Source organism: Rattus norvegicus, chromosome 8 (genome assembly GCF_021556685.1).
Source record: "Rattus norvegicus strain SHRSP/BbbUtx chromosome 8, alternate assembly SHRSP_T2T, whole genome shotgun sequence".
Classification (NCBI taxonomy): domain Eukaryota; kingdom Metazoa; phylum Chordata; class Mammalia; order Rodentia; family Muridae; genus Rattus; species Rattus norvegicus.
This window is the reverse complement of record NC_141541.1, coordinates 46,704,213-46,726,851: the sequence shown is the minus strand read 5'-3', so window position 1 is coordinate 46,726,851 and position 22,639 is coordinate 46,704,213. Positions and strand designations below refer to the sequence as shown.

Genomic DNA, 22,639 nt, shown 5'->3' with positions numbered 1-22,639 from the left:
TCAGGAGAATATTTTCATGCTCAAGGTTTTTCTCAGGGCAACCTTGACCTCCTTGTTCCTGAAGCTGTAGATTAAAGGATTGAGCATGGGTACCACAATCGTATAGAACACAGTGGACACTTTCCCTTGATCCATGGACAAAACAGAAGAAGGATGGAGGTACATAAATGCCCCTGACCCAAAGAAAACAGAAACCACAATAATATGTGAGCTACAGGTGCTGAAGGCCTTGGACCTTCCTTCAGTGGAATGAATGTGAAGGATGCTAGAAAGAATGAATGTGTAAGAAACAATAATGGTGATGCTGGGCACACCTACATCAAAACCTACAACAATGAATACTACAAGCTCATTAATGTAAGTGCTGCTGCAAGAAAGCTCTAGCAGAGGAAGAATGTCACACATGTAATGGTTGACAGTGTTGTCCTTACAGAAGGTCAGCCTCAACATGCACCCTGTGTGGGCCCATGCACCAATAAATGCTCCTACATATACAGTGAGAGTCAAGAGAGAGCACACCTGAGGGGACATGGTAACTGTATACAGCAGGGGCTTACAGATGGCTACATAGCGATCATATGCCATCACTGTCAACACATAGCATTCTGCACTGACAAAGAAACAGTAGAAATAGAGCTGTGTCATGCATCCTTCATAGGAAATTGTGTTCTTCTCAGAGACAAAGTTTACCAACAGTTTTGGGGTGATGACAGTAGAGTAACAGAGATCAATGAAAGATAAATTGAAGAGGAAATAGTACATAGGAGTGTGAAGAGGGGAATTCATCCCAATCAAAGTGAGCAAACCCAGGTTTCCTGCCACCGTGATAACATAGATGCCTAGGAAGAGGAAGAAGAAGGGGAAATGGGTCTCTGTATATTCTGTTAGGCCAACCAGGATAAACTCAGTAATGAAGGAAATGTTTTTAGTGTCCATTCTCTTCTACCAGGATCTGAAAGACAGAAGTCATGTTCAACATTAGGAAAACATGCTGTGTCTAGTCATTTTGCATCCAGGATCCTAGAGGGTCGCTGAAACTTGGCTGTTTTGTGGTTTTATTGCTGATCTTATGAGGTAGATATGTGTGGAAGGTTAAGCAAAGTGTAAAGACATGGAAGAAATGAGCCAAGAAGAGACCCAGGCATTCTCTTTTTTGTTTCGATTTATATTTAGCACTCCAATTTATGCTTGTTAACCTTCACTTACTACATTCTAGATACCCTGCATTGACAGCCATTTAAGACTCTGTGGTTTAGGATGGAGACCTTGAGGACTGAGCTACAGCAGAGACTGACAGCCTTCTTTTGGCTTCCTAAGCATGAATGGGAAGCATTACGTTGGTAGGAAATTTACAGTATCCTTCAAGAGAATTCTCTGATTTAAATACACTCCAGAGAAATGGAAAACGTTGAACCTACATTCTGCCTATAAGAAGTTTCAATCCTTTACACTTCATGCTTAAATCTGGACAAAGCAGTAAAGTACATGGAAGCATAGTGATGATGCTTACCCTTCTCTCTAGACAACTCAGAACTTGGCTTCTGATCTGCTCTTCGCCATTGGTCTCTTCAGGAAAACAACTCTGCTTCTGAAGGAAATAATAGTTCAGTATTCATGCCCCTCCCCTCCCCAGCATTTGTAAATCTCAATCTCTGAATTTATCCAAGAGTCAGATAAAGACCACAATTTTTTATTAATATGATTCCCACCACCATTTTCTAAATCACATAACAGAAATCTAAAGAGGCCTTATTTCTTATCTCAACCAAGTAGAGTTATGCAAATCATTTTATCTGAGTGCCATTATTTTTAGCACTTGATATAGAGACCTCTCTGAGATCCTACTCTTTCATTAACGTCCTTTAGGAAGAACACATCTAAGACGTCATTTATACAGTAATGAAGATGATTTCACTCTGGTACATTTTGAGATAATATTTAACTCTAATTTACTTCTGGGATTGTATATTCCCTAGGGAAGATGAGGTAGAAAACTTTCCAATTCCCTTGTCTTTCTCATTGTATTTCTTTGGTTTATATCTACATATGCAAACATATCACTAGTGGCATTGTAAGCAATTACCAAAATATCAGAGGCTCTTGCACATCTTTCCACACATAATAGCATGTATCATGCGTCTCATTTGTCCAGCACTTCCTTTTTATTTTGCCTTAATATTTTCCTTTGCCAGTTCCCTTCATACTCATTCCCCCAACTATATATTTTTTTATCTTAGCAGATACATTCTGTACTTTGCCTTCCTTCTCCCACAACTAAATACTGTTATTGAACTTTGCATTTGATTTAATAAGTATACTTTTGTTCTTCTACTTTTGTTATTTAAAAGGACTTAATCAAAGTGTCACCAACATTGTAACATAACCAACTAATCCATGTTAGTTTGAACACTATTTTCCCTTTTGCAATAAAAAATTATTTCTTCAGATATCTCTACACATACACACACACATACACACACACATGTGTGTGTTTGTGTGCATGTTATTATGTACATATATCATACATTATATATACATATAAATACAACAATTAATGAAAAAGAGGATATGAATATTGAAGAGAACTAGGTGAGGCATATGGAAGGTTTGACAAGGAACGCTAAGAGAGAATTTTATAATTACATCTCAAAAAATTTAAATAAACAATTTCTAAAGTGTGACAATCAAGTAAATGGCATTGCTACTCATTTATATCAAATTCTCCATATATTACTAGCTTACATATTTTTGTATAAATCTGTAATTTTATGAGATGTTTTTATATGCCTTGTCTTCTTATGTCCTCTCCCCATTTCTCTGGGGTCATTCTCACTTTGTACTATAGAAGAATGAAAACCCAGGATGCTAAATGTCACTTACTTTCAAATTTTCTTAAGATTTAGCCAGTTCACTGCATTACATAATTTTATATTAAGCAAAAGTTTACATCACTAGCATCATATAAATATGTCCCAAATGCTATTTGAAACATGTACACAATTACCTTAAAATCACTTACTTTATAACTAACCATTTATTTAAGAGACCATTGTCTCTCGTTAACATCATTGTAAAGCCTTTAGAACTAAAGCACCGGTTCATGTATTGATCTCTATGGTTATTTCCCCAGATAGCAGTCAGGATCCCTTTTTTGTTGTTGTTGTTGTTTTTGTTTGTTTGTTTGTTTAATAATTACATAATCATAATCATTAAGTCAGATTATGATTTAACCCTTTACATTGCCCTTACCATAACAAAAACAAAACAAAACAAAAACTGTTATAAATGTCTACAAGATCGCAAACTACACTTCTCACATTCCTTCCCTGTCTCCATTCCCCTCTGACTTTCACTCACTTATTCCATTCAGCACAGGATGTACACCACTTCACCCCAACTGTTTTCATCAGTATTACTCTTATTAGTAAAAGCATATTTTCCTAAGCATCTGCTTTAAATGGCACACTTTCATTAAATGAGGGACTATGTAAGATTGACGTTCACATTTTTGACATGTGTTTCTCTGTATATTCTCTGTGGTCATTAGCTGGTACAGACTGTCCCTGTTTGGGATTGATTTTCCATCTCTGAGCACACAAAAGAACACAGAATAGAACTCTAGGAGACAAGGAACTGTGCCGTCAAATGCTATGTGGATATGAAATAATCCACACTAGAATCTTACTTAAAAGTTTCCAATCAGTAATGTGTTTTTATTTTAAAATGAAAATCATGTGGTCCCAAACTTGTTAGGTCATGACACACATAGGGGTTGAGCTATTCCCTTCCAATAAGACTCACGTCAACCTCCAATGTTTTCATCCAAGAGGCAGTGAATGGAAAGAAAAAAAGTAAGTCCTGATTTTCCTTTACATTTTCTGCTCAATTCCTTTGTACCCTTGTGTAAACCAGAAATTTTAATATCAGTTTTAAAAAGGACCTTAGATATAAATACTGAAGTGGTCTTTGTAATAAAATTCTCCAATAGCTGTAGATCAAGGTTAAACTTGAAAAAGATACAATTACCAAATGACTTTTGATAGCAAAATCTTATGTTTAAGTAAGTTCTAAATACAAGATTACAGCTTCTATTTTCACGATTTCGAACTTCCTAAAGTTCATGCCTCCAAGACGAAGGCTTCATGTGTGTGTGTGTAAGCTTGACCTCAAGTCCTCACACTTGGGTGGCTTTACTATTCCCTGAGACCTGTATTGCATTTTTCTAAGTAAATCTGATATAGTTTTGTCTGAAAGACTGGGGCATTTCATTGTTACTTTGAACACTAAGGAGTGAATTATTTGCTGAGATTTGCTGAACAAATATATCTTTGGACATTGAAGTCTCATTGTGGAGATGCATTCGATCCTGAGCTTGGGGCTTCACTCTTCTTAACAGAAAAATATAGTATGTGAGGAACTGTGAAATTGATGTGTGCTAAAGGTTTTCCAGCTTAGAGTTAGTGGCTCCTGAGGTAATTCATGCCTTTCAGGTCTTACGAAACTGAAGTATCCCCATGGTAGTGGTGGTGGTAGTGGTGGTAGTGATAGAGGTGAAGAATTTAGGCAGGATTCTGTTTCTCTGTATATTCCCTTAGTGGTCAAGGAAGCATGAAAACGTGGCAGGACACATGGTCTTAAGCATTAATCTTGTGTACACAGTATAATTTGCAAACACCATTGTACCCTGTCAATGACAACTGGATTGATCGTGACAATTGCCACTATATTCTGATAAAAGTATAAAAAGCCTCATGGATTTCAATAAAACTGACACAGTTTCAGTTTTGCTGTGGGCCTTCCAACTAGCCTAATTTAATTACTTGGGACCAAATCGGGGGACCTTGGTCTGGTTTGTAAGCTTGAATATGTACAGTAGTAGAACTACCTACAATGTTTAACATCTCTCAGAACTAATTTAGTCACTGTCAGCATCACGTTTGGGATAACATACCAGCAGAAGATGAAATAAAGCTTCACATCCTTTTTTTTTTTTTTTTGGCATTTCCCAAGTGCTACATATGCACTTTTCAGGGGAAATTCCTGCTTTGTAGCAATGATCCTGCTGCTCATACATGATATAGCTATTGGAGACAATGAATACCTGAAGAGAGATTGGTTCTTGGTACTCGTCCTGAACTCTTCAGGTTTGAAAAATGAATAGCAAATTGGCCTATTGTTTTCAAACATGAAAATAGGAAAAATGTTTTTGGCAAATAAAAATGTCTTGGGATATAAATAACAACATACATATTACAAACAAAAACAGATTACTCAACAAAGATCATCATACTCTCAAACACAATTTCCTGTAAATAATTTCAAAGGCTTTTCTCAAATCAAAACAAAGGCAAAGCAGCTCCCAAAGCAGTCCGGTTATCAACCGACTACACTATTCTTTTCGGTCAGAAAGAGCCATTAAATGGCATGCTTATTCAGAATCTACTGTGACCAAGACTCTAAGAAAATTCATGTCATTAAGAAGCAAAGGGAAAACTTCAAACTTGAAATACAACATCTTTCCTGTTTATGAAATAAACCTGATACAGTAGATAGAAGGTATATTTGAAAGGATTCTTTGACAGTTAGACATCAACAACTTATTCCCTTTTTAAATTTGCCGTGAACTTAAATATTTTCTGCGTGTGTTTGGGAAAGATCAAGAGGACAAAAAATATCCAAGGTTCACATTTGCAGACAAAAAGTATACAAAAATATTGAGATACATTGAGTTGGCTTAGGCATGGCTTCTGTTTTGAAGTATAGTTAATGTATCCAATGAGAGGCCTTATATAGATATGAATATGCATTACTTCAATTTCTATTTTGGCAAGAAACCATAAGATCATTATTCCCATGATATCAAGAACAACTGAGGCAAGGCTAAACAAAGAAATATGGCTAAACAAAGATTTCTTCTTAAAATATTCACATAGCAGTAGTTCACTTCCCCATTAGTGCTGAATCATGGTCTGATTTGAATCTGTGTTAACCCTGTGAATACTATCACAGTCAATTTAATGTCTACATCAGTCCTGCTCATACTCTTTCCTTGGAATAATTTATTACCTTTGGTTGTTATGATCTTTTCTGCTTCCTTTGATCATAGTTTCCTGAACCCTGAGTGGATAGATTTGATGAAAATATTCCATTTAAGACAGAGTGTTTCAAAGTCTATTGCTATCCTGCAGAGAAGTTTTATTTCTTACAAATGATTCTACTGACCTGTGGTCTATTATTTCCTTTCTCCTTCAGGACCTGCTTCTCAACTCTCAGAGTTGAAACAGAGATAGGAATTGGGGAGGGGCTCTGGGAGGGAGAAACTGGTAGGAGACTGGGACTTGTAATTGGAATGCAAAGTGTATTAAAGAAAGAAAGAAAGGAAGAAAGAAAGAAAGAAAGAAAGGAAGGAAGGAAGGAAGGAAGAAGGAAGGAAGGAAAAAGGGACAAGTGTTGAAAATGTTTCAGAATAGGCTTTTTTTTCATATGTGTGTGTGTGTGTGTGTGTGTGAGAGAGAGAGAGAGAGAGAGAGAGAGAGAGAGAGAGAGAGAGAGAGAGAGATGGGGTTTTACTTGAGAAGTATTGTGCTTGCATATAGACTTAGATTATTCAATACCTAATTTAATAAGAGTACTTTAATGCTCTAACATTTCTTCTAGCCCAACACTCACCAGAGGTTGTGGAAAGGAAAGGTTAATAGGGCAAAAGAGGATGTTGAGCTATTTAGAAATAGTTCTTTGGAATGAATTGAATCTGCATTGTCAGGATATCAGCAGTTTAATTCACATAGAACAGCCACAGTAGCTCAACCCACTCACAAACACCATTCATGAGTCAGCAATGGCAGTGCAATCCTGATGAGACTGAAAGGCTAGGCTAATTGACCTGAATCTGGGAGAGCAGCAAGAAACCTCCAGAATTCCATCAGAAGTTCTCTGGTGCATTTTTTTCTCTACAACAATGATCAGCAAAGAGTGACAAGCCAAACTAATATTACAGGGTCATCACTGTCTGTTGGATCATATTAACAGCCTTTCTAAACATCATGTGTTCTTTCAAGTGTCCAGTCTAACAAAACATTATGTGCCCTTTTTCTAGGCAGCTTCCAGAAAAATACCATGTGTCTGCTCTCAACAAATCATTTTCCCATGTGTTTGTTTTAGCAGTAACGTTGACCACATTTTTTTTTGACAAAATTACATACATTCGAAAGTAGTCTTATCTACTGTGGCATTGTTGTCACATAACACATTTTTAAAAAATATATTAGATATTTTATTTATTTATATTTAAACTGTTATCTCCTTTCCCAGTTTCCCTTCTGTAACACCCTTATCTCATTCCCCCAGCCATGCTTCTATGAGGAAGCTCCTCCAGGAATCTACACACACCTACCTCACTGCCCTAACATTCCCCTATACTGGGGCATCAAACTTTCACAGGACCAAGGGCTTCCCCTCCCATTGATGGCCATCCCCTGCTACACAGGCAGCTGGGGCCATGGATTCTCTTTGGATAGTGGTTTAATTCCTGGGACCTCTGGGGTGTCTGGTTGGTTGATATGGTTTTACTTCCTGTGGGGTTGCAAACCCCTTCAGCATCTTCAGTCCTTGTCCTAACTCCTCCATTGGGGTCATCATGTTCAGTCCCATGGTTGGCTGCAAACCTTTGCACTTTTATTAGCCAGGTTCTGGAAGAGCCTCTCATGAGACAACTATAACAGTCTCCTGTCAACAAGCACTTCTTGGTATCAGCAATAATGTCTTGGTTTGGTGTCTGCATATGGGATGGTTCCCCAGTTGGAGCCATGTTTTTTTTTTTCAGTCTTATTTCTACTATTTGTCCCTATATTTCTCTTTATATGGGAACAATTTTAGGTTAAAATTTTGGAGATAAATGGATGGCCTCATGACCTCTTATGAGAAATAATAAGAGTTTCCTGATGAATGTCATATACACAAATAAGTCTACAAAGAAACAAGAAGTGTCCACGTCGCTTGCCTAGTGAGAAGAGGTTATTTGTTTGGACCCCCATTCTTTTTAATAATCAGTAACTGATGAGACAGAGAGAGAGAAAGAGAGAGAGAGAGAGAGAGAGAGAGAGAGAGAGAGGATAGATGAGTTGTTGATAGACACAAAGAGAGATAGATGATAGATGGATCGATGATAGATAGATAGATAGATAGATAGATAGATAGATAGATAGATAGGATGGATGGAAAGAAAGAAAGAGAGAGAGAAAGAAAGAGAGAAAGACAGACAGACAGAAAGAAAGAAAGGAAGAAAGAAAGAAAGGAAGGAAGGGAGGGAGGAAGGGAGGAAGAAAGAAAGAAAGAAAGAAAGAAAGAAAGAAAGAAAGAAAGAAAGAAAGAAAGAAAGAAAAACACTGTCTTAATTTGTGTTTTGTTGCTGTGGTGAGAAATTATGATCAAGGAAATTCTTATAAAGGCAAATATTTCTTTCAGCCTGGCTTACCAGATTCAGACGATAGTCTATTTTCAGCATACAAGGGAGTATGACAAGAAGTTGTGGAGCTGTGGGAGCTGAGAGCTCTCCATCTTGTTCCAAAGGCAAATAGGAGAAAACTGGCTTGCAGGGAAAGAGAATGAAGGTCTCAAAGCCCATGCCCACAATGAAACACTTCCGCTAACAAGGTCACATGTCCTAATAGTGTCACGTCCTGTGTCAAGCATGTTCAAACCACCACATTCCACTCCCTGGCCACAATCAACTTGTTCAAATACATGAACCTATGGGGGCCATACCTACCCATACCATAATAAAAAGTACATTTAGCCCAACTCCTATATTCCCCATAGACTATAGCAGTTTCAACAATGTTAATATATAAAGTTCAAAGTCTCTCCAGAGATCCATCTAATCATTTAACTATAATCTGCAAAGCAAGACAGGGAACCAGGTAGGAAAACTCCAAACTCTACACCTCCTTGTCTGAGGTCAAAGTGGTCTTCAGATATCCAACTCCTTTTTCATTTGTTTACTGCAACAAACTTCTTTCTGTTATGATGGTTCCCCTCTCTATTAGCAGCTTTCCTCAGCATCTTAAATATTTTGGAGTCTCTAAGGGAACTTCAATGTTACAGCTTCTAGTTCCAATTTCTGATATCCACACATGATCTTCTAGGTTTTTCCAAAGGGCTTGAGTCATATCACTCGCTCTGCCCTCTGTAGCACGCTAGTCTCTGGTTGACTTCACTTCTTTGCTGGTGCTGTACTTGGAGCTCATCCCATAGTACCCAAATGTCCAAAACAATGGAGACTTCATCTACAACTAAGTTTCACCAATAGCTTTTCATAGGCTCTCTTCATGGTACCAAGCCTCTACTACTTTGCAATACCTTTACTCCTGCGCTGTCAAATGCAACTGAGTCTGCACCTTGACCAATAACCTTCCCCAGCTTGTCACAGTGCCAATCCTCATACTCTCTCCATGATCTCTTCATACCTTCAAACCAGTACCATGCGAGTGATTCTTACACATTAACAAGTACAGGTAACACAGCACAAGTTAGAACCTTGGTTATCTTTGTAACATAGCTCCTTTGTGATCTCAGAAAATACTTCCCAGATGTCACCTGAATGATGCTGATCTCCTCTTAATCAGAGCTAATTTTCTTAGCTCCATCTAACCAGCATCAATTGTCCCAGTAGTCCTGTCTCATCTTGACTATAAAGCCAGAGCCACAAGGCCAAAGCTACCAAGTTCTGCTGCTTTCTGAGCCTAGAATATGTTCCCCTCTTAATCTACTACAAGCTTTCTGTTTTCCAATCCCCTTAATGCCTAAAATAGGCTGTCCTGGAACTTGCTCTAAAACTTGAACTCAGAGATCTACATGGCTCTTTCTCCTGAATGCTGGAATGAAAAGCATGTACCACCATTCCTTGACTTAAGTTTTTCTTTACCTAGACCTTGCTCTGTCCTAGGCTACCCTTAAACTCAGAGATCTGCTTGGTTTTGTCTCATGGGATTAAAGGTGTATACCACCATGTCTGGACCATAGATAAGCCAGGAAGGATCTTGCCTCAAATCACCACTACATTAAACTGTTTATCTCCTTATATATATGATTCAGCCCCATTTCACTTTTTATACCAGGTTATTACTTGGACAATACACTTTATATTTTTCTTTTCTCAACTTGCTCCTTTTCATTAAAGTGCTCTTTATAAAAGTGAAATTTCATAGTCATACAACAGAATTTATACCAGGCTGCTTTGGGACTTTCTTTGTCAACACAAATAATCTAAATCTTTTCATCTCAGCTTCAGGTACTCTCTTTGAATAATGGCAAAAATCAGCAATGTCCTTCATAAAATATTACAAAAACATTCTCTACACCACAGTGCTGAAATTCTTCACTGAAATACATTGCTCTAGGCCTGTGCAGCTCAGATACTATTAGCAAAAATGTTTTCTATATTGCTATTAGGATAGCCCATTAAGCCCTGCTTAAAGCATTTCACTGTTTTGCAAATCAAAAGTCCCAAAATATACATACTTTCAAACAAAATCATGATCAGCCCTATCACTACAATAGCCCAATTCCTTTTATCAACTTCTCTCTTACTTTGGGTTTTAATGCTATGATGAGATATCATGAAAAAGAAAATTCTTATAAAGGCAATCATTTCTTTGGGCTGGCTCACAATTTCAGAGGTTTAGACAATTATCATTATTCCAGAAAGTGTGGCAGTATCCAGGAAGTTGTGGGTCTGGAGGACTTGAGAGCTCTAAACCTTGTTCCAAGGGCAAACAAGAGAAGAGTGGCTTCCGAGGAGCTGGAATGAGTGTCTTAATGTCGTGCCCACAATGACACACTTTCTTGAAGAAGGACACAACTTCTAAAAGTGCCTCTCCTTGCTACAAACATATCAAACCATCACAGATAGATGATGATGATGATGATGATGATGAAGATGAAGATAGATAGATAGATAGATAGATAGATAGATAGATAGATAGACAGACAGACAGATAGGAAGATGATAAGTAGGTAAATTATATGGGTTTTAAAAATCCTCTATCCCAACATCAAAACCTAGGTACTTTACAGACTATGAAAAGAAGAACCTGGACATCAACCCAGCCACAAAACTGTCCACCTACCATCTGTCCAGCCTGGGAGATGTGCTGGGGCAATATTGGCACAGAACTTGTAGGAGTAGCCAACCAATGTCTGGTTTAAGTAGATTCTCATGCTACAAAACAAGCCCATATCTTACACTGCCTGGATGTCCAGGAACTATAGACTGTAATTCCCAGAAACCTAGGGTAGAACCAAAAATGACTGTCCAAAAACAAACAAACCAAAAAACAACAAGAAACAAAAACAAAACAACAACAAACATATGAAAAAATAAAGAAAGTAGTACAGTAACAAAGAAAACAACAACATGATTCCTAATAATATTCTGTTATATCCATTCCTTGTTCAGTCATCATCTGAAAGGTTTTCTCTAGCAGTAGATAAAAACAGGATCAGAGAACCGCAGCCAAACATTATGCATAGAGACAGAGTCTAAACTGAAGGTCTCCACTTGTCCTTCCCCTGGGAGATTGGTGATTTGCACAGAAGAGGGAGAAGAAAGACAAAAGGGGTCAGAGAAATGTTAGAACATGGCTCACAAAATCAACTAAGCAAGGCTCATATAACCCAAATAGACTAAAACAGCAAGCATACAGCCTGCAGAAGTCTGCACCCAGGTCCTGTATCCTGTTATCACTGTAGCTTAGTGTTTTTATTGGACTCCTAAAAGAAGGAGAAGGTTTTTCTTTTCTATTTCTTTTGTTTGCTTTGGATATACTTTTCTTTCTATAGGTTTACAATGTTGAGCTTTAATAAGAGTTCTTTCACCTTGTCTTGATGTATATTTTCTGTCCTGATTGAGTGTAGTATAAAGGAAATGTGTTCTTTTTGGAAGAGGAAATAATGGGGGAGAAAATCTTGTGGAGATGGGGGTTTGTGGAAGCTGGGAGGTATGAAGGGATAGCAAATTATGGATAGAGTATTTTGTATGAGAGAAGAATCTATTTTTATTACTGCTACTATTGGTACTACTACTATTACTAAATAATAATAATAATAATTATTATTATTATTCATACATACATACATACATACATACATACATACCATACATAAACCAAACAAGCATCATGTTGTCTTCCATAACCCTTAAAAGAACAAGATGGTAGGTTTCTGTTTATGCCTGGAACTGGACCCAAATCCCATGGGGAAGAGAGCTGGACTCTCAGAAGTGCAGACAATCCTGAGAGCTCAGAGGAGACAACTAGCTCTGCTTACATTCCTGGCCCAAAGGGAACCCACCTAGAGCCCTCTCTGCCCTCAGGGCTCTTCCAGTTTCTTCCTGCGCCCAAAGCTGAAAGCCAGTCACTAAGAGCACTGAGATAAATGAGAGCAGAGGAAAGACCAATTCTTCTGCTCCAAGCTACCGGCATGGTGGCCTCAGGACACACAAAGTCAGGAGCAGTCTCAGACAGGACACTTCTAGTTTCTGCCTATGCCCAGAGCTGAACCACTCCCACAGATCTCTGTACCCAAATCATGTGATGGAGAGAGCTGGACTCTCAGAAGTGCGGACAATCCAGAGAGTTCACAGGCTGCACAGACTTGCAACTTCTACTCACTTTCCTGGCACAACAGGAACCTACCTAGTAACCTCTGGATAAAGGAACATAGGAACAGTCAGGGAAAGGACCCAGCCAGTTTTCTCCTGACCCAAAAACTAAAAGCAAGTCACCAGGAGCACTGACACATCTGAGAATTATGGTAAGACTAAGTCTTCTGCTGCAAGCAACATTCCTGGAAGTTTCAGGACACACAAACCCAGGAACAGCTCATTCCCAGCTCCTGCTAAAATAAAAAGGGTCTACAGGAGTGCTGACACACAGGCTTACAGGAGGGTCAAGTCACTAGCAGAGACAGCAAGACAAACTATCACCAGAGACAACCTGATGGTGAGAGGTAAGTGAGGGTACCTCAGCAAGAGAAACCAAAATGATTTGGCATCAGCAGAGCCCACTTCTCCCACCAAAGCAAATACTGCATATCCAAACACACGAGAAGAGCAAGATTTCTATTTGAAAATCACATCTCCTGATGATGAAAGAGGACTTTTAAATGGACATAAATAACTCCCTTAAAGAAATACAGTATAACACAACATAGGTAAACAAGTAGAGGCCCTTAAAGAGGAAACACAAAAATCCCTTAAAGAATTACAGGAAAAAACAATCAAACAAGTGAAGGAATTGAAGAAAACCATTCACTAATTAAAAATGGAAATAGAAACAATAAGGAAATCACAAAGATACACAACCCATGAGATAGAAAACTTAAAAAAAGAGATCAGGAGTCACAGATTCAAGAATCCCCAAAAAATACAGGACATAGAAGAAAGAATCTCAATGGCAGAAGATACCATAGAAAGCATTGCCACAACCATCAAGGATAATGTAAAACGCAAAAAACTCCTAACCCAAAGCATCCAGGAAATGCAGGACACAAACCTAAGGATAATAGTTATAGAAGAGAATGAAGAAAAGATGCCCTTTTTATGCAAGAAGCCTACAAAGAACCAAATAGCTTGGACCAGAAAAGAAACTCCTCCCTTCATATAATAGTCAAAACACCAAATGCATAAAACAAAGAAAGAATATTTAAAGTAGGAAGGGAAGAAGGTCAAGTAACATATGAAGGCAACCTATCAGAAGTAAACCTGATTTCTCACCAGAGAATATGAAAGCCAGAAGAACCTGGACAGATTTCATACAGACCCGAAAAGAACACAAATGTCAGCCCAGAATACTATATCCAGCAAAACTGGATGGAGAAACCAAGATATTCCATGACAAAATCAAATTTACACAGTATCTTTCCACAAACCCAGCACTACAAAGGATAACAGATGGAAAACTCCAACACAAGGAAGGAAACTACACCCTAGAAAAAGTAAGAAAGTAATCTCCTTGCAAATAAACCAAAAGAAGAGAACCCCATGAACACAATTCCATCTCTAACAACAAAAATAACAGGAAACAACAATCACTATTCCTTAATATCTATTAGCATCAATGGACACAATTCTTCAATAAAAAGACAAAGACTAAAGAGTGGGTACATAAAGAGGACCCAGCATTTTGCTGCATATAGGAAACACACCTCAGTGACAAACACACATACTACCTCAGTATAAAAGGCCAGAAAACAAATTTGCAAGTAAATGCTCCCAAGAAACAAGGTGGACTAGCTATTCATTTTTTATTGGATATATTTCTTTATTGACATTTTGAATGTTATTCCCTTTCCAAGTTTCCTTTCCAAAACCCTCATTCCCTGTCCCTCCCCCATAAGAGTATCTCCTCCTATCCACTTCCCCTTACCACCCCCTGACATTCTCCTGCACTGGGGGTCCAACCATGGAAGGACTAAGGCTATCCTCTGCTACATATGCAGTTGGAGTCCTGGGTTAGTTCATGTATAGACTTTGGCTATTGGTTTAGTCCCTGGAAACTCTGGTTTTTTGTCATAGTTGTTCTCATGGAGTTGCAAGTCCCTTCAGCTCTTTCATTCCTTTCTCTAATTCCTCCAACAAGGGTTCTGTTCTCCAAGATTTCCACATACAACCAGACACATTCAAAGTAATAGAAGAAAAAGTGGAGAAGAACTTTGAACACAAGAACACTGTGGAAAATTTCTGGAACAAAACATCAATGGCTTATACTGTAAGATCAAGAATTGACAAATGTGACCTCATAAAATTGCAAAGCTTCTATGAGTAAAAGGCCACTGACATTAGGACAAAACTGCAACTAAAACATTTTTAACAATCCTCCATCCCGCAGAGATCTAATATTCAATATATACAAAGAACTAAAGAACTTAGATTCCAAAGAGCCAAATAACCCTGTTAAAAATGGGGTACAGAGATAACCAAAGAATTTTTAGCTGAGGAATATCGAATGGCTGAGAAGTACCTAAAGAAATGATCAACATCCTTAGTCATCACGGAAATGCAAGTCAACACAATTCTGAGATTCCACCTCAGAGCAGTCAGAATGGCTTAGATCAAAAACTCAGGAGACCACAGATGCTGGTGAGGATGTGGACAAATAGCAACAGTCCTCCATTGTTGGTGGGATTGCAAGCTGGTACAATCACTCTGGATATCAGTCTGGAGGTTCTTTGGAAAATTGGATATTGTACTACTGAGGATCCAGCTATAGTACACCTGGGCATATACCCACAAATGCTCCCAGATACAACAAAGACATATGCTCCACTATGTTCACTGAAACCTTATGTCTAATAGCCAGAAGCTGTAAAGAACCCAGATCCCCTTTAACAGAGGAATGGATACTGAAAATGTGGTTCATCTACACATGGAGATATGAAAACCAATGACTTCATGAAATTCATAGGCAAATGGAATGAACTAGAAAATACCATCCTGAGTGAGGTAACCCAATCACTGAAAAACACACATGGTATGTACTCACTGATAAGTGGATATTAGCCCAAAAGCTCTAATTACCCAACATACAATCCATATAACCAAATGAAGCTCATCAAGAAGGAAAACCAAATATGGATGATTCAGTCCTTCTTAAAAGGGGAAGAAAAATATTTATAGGAGGAGATAAGAAGACAGGGTTTGGAGTAGAGACTGAAGTAATGTCCATTTAGTGTATGCCCTACCAGGGAATACAGCATATATATATATATATATATATATATATATATATATATATATATACATATACATATATCCACCAAACCTAGACAATATTGATGACACTGGCAGGAGCCTGATATAGCTTTCTCCTGAGAGGTTCAGCTGGACCGTGACAAATACTGGAGAAAATGCTAGTAGCAAACCATTGAACTAAGAACTGGGTTCCCATTGGAGTAGTTAAAGGATTGGAGGAGCTCAAGCGCTTGCATTCCCATAAGAACAACAGTACCAAACAACCAGATCTCTCAAGGACTAAACCACTACACAAATTCTACACATGGACACTCCCCTGTGTCTAGCTGCATATGTAGCAGAGTATGGCCTTGTTGTGCTCCAATTGGAGGAAAAAACCTTGGTCCTGCCAATGCTGAACCCCCCATTGTAGAAGAATGTCAAGTTGGGAAGGTAGGAATAGGGAGTGGTTGTGGAGAAAGAACACCCTTATAGAAGACGGCAAATGGGGGAAGGGATAGGGGCTTTTGGACAGGAAATCAGAAAAGAGAATAACATTTGAAATGTAAATAAAAATATCCAATTTAAAAAAAAAGATGTAGTCAAATCAGAGGAAAATTTACTTGCTACTTCGCTTTAGTTAAATAAAGTAGATACAAAATACTGGGCATGTACCTAAAAGATGCAACAACATACAAAAAAAGACACATGCTCCACTATGTTTATAGAAGCTTGAAACATCCCAGATGTCCTTCTATAAGAAAATGGATAGAGACGATGTGGTACATTTACACAATGGAATACGACTCAGCTATTAAAAACAGTGACTTCATGAAATTCTTAGGCAAATGGATGAACCTAGAAAATAACATCCTGAGTAAGGTAACACAGACACAAAAGGACACACATGGTATGTACTCACCAATAAGTGGCTATTAACCCAAAAACTCAGAATGCCCACAATGCAATCCACAAATCTTATGGCACTTAAGATAATGGAAGATGAAATTAGATGTTTCAGTCCTACATAGAACAGGTTACAGAATAATTATAGAGGGAGGGAGGGAGGGAACTGTGATAAGGAAAGGAGGTGGAGGGAAAAGGGGTTAGGAAAGATTTTGGAAGGAGTAGAAGAGAAGGACAGAGAGTCAGAAAATTGAATAGGACCATGTAGCTTTTGGGGATGGGGGAATGGTGGTAGCCACTAGTATGTCCCAGACTCCAGGGAAGCAAGAGGTTCTTAGGATCCAATGGCAATTCTTTAGCTGAAATTCCCAATGGAGGCAAGATAGATCCTGAAGATTCTTCCTCCAGTAGATAGGCACAACCCCCAGTTGAGGGATGTGTCCACCAATGCAGCTCAAAAATTTTAACCCAGAAATGTCAATGAAAAGACAGACAAAAAATGGAACAGAGACTGAAGGAAAGTTCATCCAAACACTGTCCAACCTAGGGATCCATGGGTACAGACACCAAACCCCCACATTACTGCTGATGTCAAGAAACACTTGCTGACAGGAGCATGGAATGGCTGTTCCCTCAGAGGTTCTACCAGCATTGACCCAGAGAGTCAAGTGCTGGTAGCACTCATAGCTAACTGTCAGTCAGGGCCCAGGGTCCCCAATGGAAGAGCAAGGGTAAGAACTGAAGGAGCTGAAGGAGATTACAGCCCCATATGAAGGACAACATTAAATAGCTAGACCACCAAGGTCTCCCAAGGACTAAACCACCACCCCATGAATACACATGGAGGGAGCCCTGACTCCAGATATATATGTAGCAGAGGATGGCCTTATCTGACATCAATAGGAGAGAAGGTAGGGTTGATGTTAGAGGGCTGCAGTGTGGCAGAAGTAGGTGAATGGATGGAGCATCACCCTCATGAAGGCAAAGGAGAGGGGTGAGAGGATGGGATGAGGGGGTTGTGGAGGGGTAATTGGGATATGTAACATTTGAAATGTAAATTAATAAAATGATTAATAAAGAAAACATGTATATTCAGAGAATTATAGACTTAAATTCAAAGGATTTTTCTATATTTATTGATGTATATGATACTATATGATACTATACAATTACTGATTTCTCTGAACTTAAGAAACCTCTGAATTCAACAAACACATATTTATATTATTTTACTGAAATAAAATAAATATAACACATTAGAGTAAAGAACATTTATTGCGTAGAATATATGGCTGGTATGTAGGTTATGTAAAGAGTCAGTATGGAAATATGTACTTTTGTTAAAAACTAACATCTGAAAGTACTAGACTTTTACTGAGTGGAGGAAATAGAAGAAAGCACAAATATAACTAATTCATATTTATTTGAGTACCCAATAGAAATATTATTTATGATAGCTTTCTTCCAAAGAAATGCAAAAATACATGCACAATAGTATAATCTAGTGAGTCTACTTATCTTTGCTCATGTGTACAAGTGTCCAGGGATCATGACTTGGGATTGAATGACTTATGTGGGAAGACCTCTTTGGAAGAAACTGATTCTCTCTCACATTCAGCAGTCATTGACAACTTGTACCTCCCCTTTTCCTGTTTGCATTAGCTTCTTAACTGGTGTTTTCATTATGCTGTTCTTGATCAGGCCATCATATTGTTAAAAGTGTACTGGTCCATTTTTACTTATGCTGCCTAGGGGACACTCTGGGACATTCTGGTCTCTGGTCTGTACAATCTTTTTGGTCCTTCTACTTTGATTTTTCCCTGAGCTGCATTTTCACCAATTATATATGTTTTCAAAAGTCTCCATTATTACAATAATAATAATAATAATAATAATAATAATAATAATAAGCTTATTTAATGAGTGTGTGAAAGATACGTTCAATGTGGGTATAAAAATCATGTTCACTTCTTGTTCACTTCTAGGTATATACTGAGAAATCTCTACACCCTACCAAAAGATACTTGTATTCCCATATTTATTGATGCATTTTTCATTATAACAAATCAACCTAATTGTCCTTAAACAGATGAAAGGATATTGAAAAATTGACGTTTTGCACATACACAGAGAGAGAAAGACAGACAGATACACACACACACACGCGCGCACACACACACACACACACACAGAGAGAGAGAGAGAGAGAGAGAGAGAGAGAGAGAGAGAGAGAGAGAGAGAGAGAGAGAGAGAGGGAAAATATACTATTCTAAAGAAAGATGTAATCACAAAATTTGAAGAAAAACTGGATGGACAATTTGAAATGCATATTGGTCATAAAACCTCGGAAAGAACATAACCTGTGTTTTCCTTCTCATGTGGAATATAATCAATGATACATGTACACATGTGAACAGAACTCCTACTCTTAAAGCATGTTGAATAAGAAACCAGAAAGAGTAGATATTAAAGGAAGGACTGATTGTATGCAATGGACATGAGTTATGAAAGAGTATAAAACTAATTGTCTTTTATTTCTAACTCTGCTTTGGATTTTTAATTTTGGATGATGTTTAGGTATATAAAAAATATACAGCTTCTGTTCCTGATTTTTATTCTAACTGTATAGTTGCAGTGATATATAAACTTCCGGTCTAAATAAGTTTGTTATTTGATGCTTTTATTCATTTTCAGGATTTATAATAATAAAGTTTATAAAAATGTTCAGAAATCAAAAACTATATTTATTTAGGAAACTTGTAGTTATAGGTTCATCTCTTAACTCTACTTTCTTTCAACCTCAGTTTTTGACTAGTTTTGCAGTAGTAGACATAAATTTTTTTCCTGATGAGTGAACTTTATGTGCAAATAAACATTTGCTGATGTCCATATTCAAATTGGTCCAATACACATTATTCTTAGAATGCAAAAATGATAAAAAGAAAAATTATGCTCATGTTGATCAAAATCTATAATTAAATAATGAAAAATGATTCAAATAGCTAAATGTAGATATTTTAAAAATTTCTACCCTATGATAGAGAAGTATAAATAAACTGCCATTATTTTTATTTTAAAATAAAAACTCTCTTTGTGCTATACATCCAGGCACAGAAAAAATTAATTTTTATTCAAATCATTTTCTGCTTAAGGCTTTTTCTGAGGCCACCTTAAACAACTTTGTTTCTTTTTTTTTAATTTTTCCATCATTATTAAATTGGACATTTCTTATTTACATTTCGAATGTTATTCCCTTTCCTGGTTTCCATGCCAAAATCCCCCTAACCCCTACCCCTCCCATTCTATATGGGTGCTCACCTTCCCATCCTCCCCCCCATTACTGCCCTCATCACAAGAATCCTGTTCACTGGGTGTCCAGCCTTGGTAGGACCAAGGGCTTCCCCTTCTCCTGATGCCATTACTAGGCTATTTATTGCTACATATGCAGTTGGAGCCCGGGGTCAGTCCATGTATATTCTTTGGGTAGTGGCTTAGTCCCTGGAAGCTCTGGTTGGTTGGCATTGTTGTTCATATGGGGTCTCAAGTTCCTTCAAGCTCTTCCAGTCCTTTCTCTGATTCCTTCAACGGGGGTCCCGTTCTCAGTTCAGTGGTTTGCTGCTGGCATTCGCCTCTGTATTTGCTGTATTCTGGCTGTGTCTCTCAGGAGAGATCTGCATCTGGTTCCTGTCAGCCTGCACTTCTTTGCTTCATTCATCTTATCTAGTTTGGTGGCTGTACATATATGGGCCACATGTGGGGCAGGCTCTGAATGGGTGTTCCTTCAGCATCTGTTCTAAACTTTGCCTCCCTATCCCCTACCTCCCAAGGGTATTTTTGTTCCCTTTTTAAAGAAGGAGTGAAGCGTTCGCATTTTGGTCATCCTTCATTAGTTTAAAGTGTTCTGTGCATCTAGGGTAATTCGAACATTTGGGCTAATATCCACTTATCAATGAGTGCATACCATGTGTGTTTTTCTGTGATTGGGTTAGCTCACTCAGAATGATATTTTCCAGTTCCATCCATTTGCCTATGAATTTCATAAAGTCATTGTTTTTGATAGCTAAGCAGTATTCCACTATGTACATAGACCACATTTTCTGTATCCATTCTGGATATTATAAATAAGGCTGCTATGAACATAGTGGAGCATGTGTCTTTGTTATATGTAGGAGGATCTTTTGGTTATATGTCCAAGAGAGGTATAGCTGGGTCCTCAGGTAGTGCAATATCCAATTTTCTGAGGAACCTCCAGACTGATTTCCAGAATGGTTGTACCAGTCTGCAATCCCACCAACAATGGAGGAGTTTTCCTCTTTATCCCCATCCTCGCCAGCATCTGCTGTTGCTGGAGTTTTTGATCTTAGCCATTCTGACTTCTGTGAGGTGGAATCCCAGGGTTGTTTTGATTTGCATTTCTCTTATGACTAAAGATGTTGAATATTTCTTTAGGTGCTTCTCAGCCATTCGACACTCCTCAGCTGTGAATTCTTTGTTTAGTTCTGAACCACTTTTTTAATAGGGTTATTTGTCTCCCTGCAATCTAACTTTGTGAGTTCTTTGTATATTTTGGATATAAGCCCTCTATCAGTTTTAGGATTGGTAAAGTTCTTTTCCAAATCTGTTGGTTGCTGTTTTGTCCTAACAGCAGTGCCTTTTGCCTTACAGATGCCTTGTAGTTTTATGAGATCCCATTTGTCTATTCTTCATCTTAGAGCATAAGACATTGGTGTTTTGTTTAGGAAATTTTTTACAGTGCCCATGTGTTCAAGATGCTTCCCCACTTTTTCTTCACACCTTTGTTTTTTTCTTTTCTTTTCTTTTCTTTTTTTCGGAGCTGGGGACCGAACCCAGCTAGGGCCCTACCACTGAGCTAAATCCCCAACCCCACACCTTTGATTTTATAGCTGTAATTAAAGGGTTCAAAGTGGAAGCCACAACAGTGGAAAAGAAGTGATTATTCTCCTGATATATAGATTCATCTGAGGAGGTTTTCAATCCATAAATGTCCCTGAGCAAAAGAACAGAGAAGGATCATTGAGAAGTAAAGTTGTGAAATGCTTTCCAGCATTCCTCAGTACTCTTTCTTTGAAGGATGCTAACACAATTAATCTAAAAAGAAATGAAGATAATAGTAGTTGGTATGGTGATGTCTTTTCCCAGTACAATGAACACCTCTATCTCATTGCCACAGGTGCTGAAGCATTAGAGTTATAGCAAACACATAAACTAGTGGTTGATTGTGTTTCTCTCAAAGTAGGTCAGTCTCAGCATGGATCCAGTGTGAATTAGGGAACAAGAAAACATCATCAAATATGAAACACATATAAGAAAGAGAATACCTTAGGGACATGGTGATGTTCTTCAGGTGTGAATTGAAGATATCCACAGAGTGATCCTGGGTCAATGTCATCAGAACCTAGCACTGTTGATGAAATTGCAAATGAAGGAGAGCTGTGTATTACATCCATTGTGAGGAATAAAGCCCTTCCTTGGTACAAAGTGAGTCAGCATTTTGTGTATCATTACACAAGAACAATGAATTAGAACTCTACAAAGAATACATTACAGAGGAAAAAATTCATGCCAGCGTGAAGGTGGCAATTAAACAAAGTTAGCAGGTTCCAACTCAGAATTCCAAGAATAGTTAGCACATATATCAAGAGGAAACACAGGGAACTTGGAGGCCAGGGTCACCGGGTAACTCTCTCAGATTGAAGTATGTTATCAAATAGTCATTATGCAAAGGTATTCTTTAAGAAACCGGAAACCGGGGTTGGGGATTTAGCTCAGCGGTAGAGCGCTTGCCTAGGAAGCGCAAGGCCCTGGGTTCGGTCCCCAGCTCCAGAAAAAAAAGAACCAAAAAAAAAAAAAAAAAAGAAACCCGAAACCGGGAAAAGGAATAATTTGAAATGTAAATAAAGAAATATATCTAATTAAAAAATAAAAAATAAACATGACATTAGATAACAAAGCAGATCTTCTGTGAATAACTGTCTTCACAGCATG

At 38.0% G+C, this 22,639-nt stretch overlaps 1 protein-coding gene and 1 pseudogene across 3 annotated transcripts; both read right to left on the bottom strand.

Annotated features, from left to right (window-relative positions):
• On the bottom strand, positions 1 to 10,277 carry Or8b55 (olfactory receptor family 8 subfamily B member 55). Of its 3 annotated transcripts, none has more exons than XM_087560885.1 (2): positions 10,231 to 10,277; positions 1 to 937 (listed from the first exon to the last, which is right to left on the bottom strand). In XM_087560885.1, the coding sequence occupies exons 1-2, from the start codon at positions 10,275 to 10,277 to the stop codon at positions 1 to 3; spliced, it is 984 nt and encodes a 327-aa protein (XP_087417011.1). The 3 variants fall into 3 exon arrangements, with proteins under 3 accessions (XP_087417011.1, XP_087417012.1, NP_001000456.1); XM_087560886.1 differs by lacking the exon at positions 10,231 to 10,277 and adding an exon at positions 2,953 to 2,961 and having other exon boundaries at positions 1 to 942; NM_001000456.1 differs by lacking the exon at positions 10,231 to 10,277 and having other exon boundaries at positions 1 to 936.
• Or8aj1-ps1 (olfactory receptor family 8 subfamily AJ member 1, pseudogene 1) lies at positions 21,518 to 22,385 on the bottom strand (annotated as a pseudogene).

What these genes read in the sequence shown, in the direction of transcription:
- Or8b55 (XM_087560885.1), bottom strand. Translation starts at nt 10,277, where the DNA reads ATGAAAAGATTTAGATTATTTGTGTTGACAAAGAAAGTCCCAAAGCA. An exon ending in ACAAAGAAAGTCCCAAAGCA is followed by an intron (nt 938 to 10,230) that starts GCCTGGTATAAA and finishes CTGGTAGAAGAG; the next exon opens with AATGGACACTAAAAACATTT.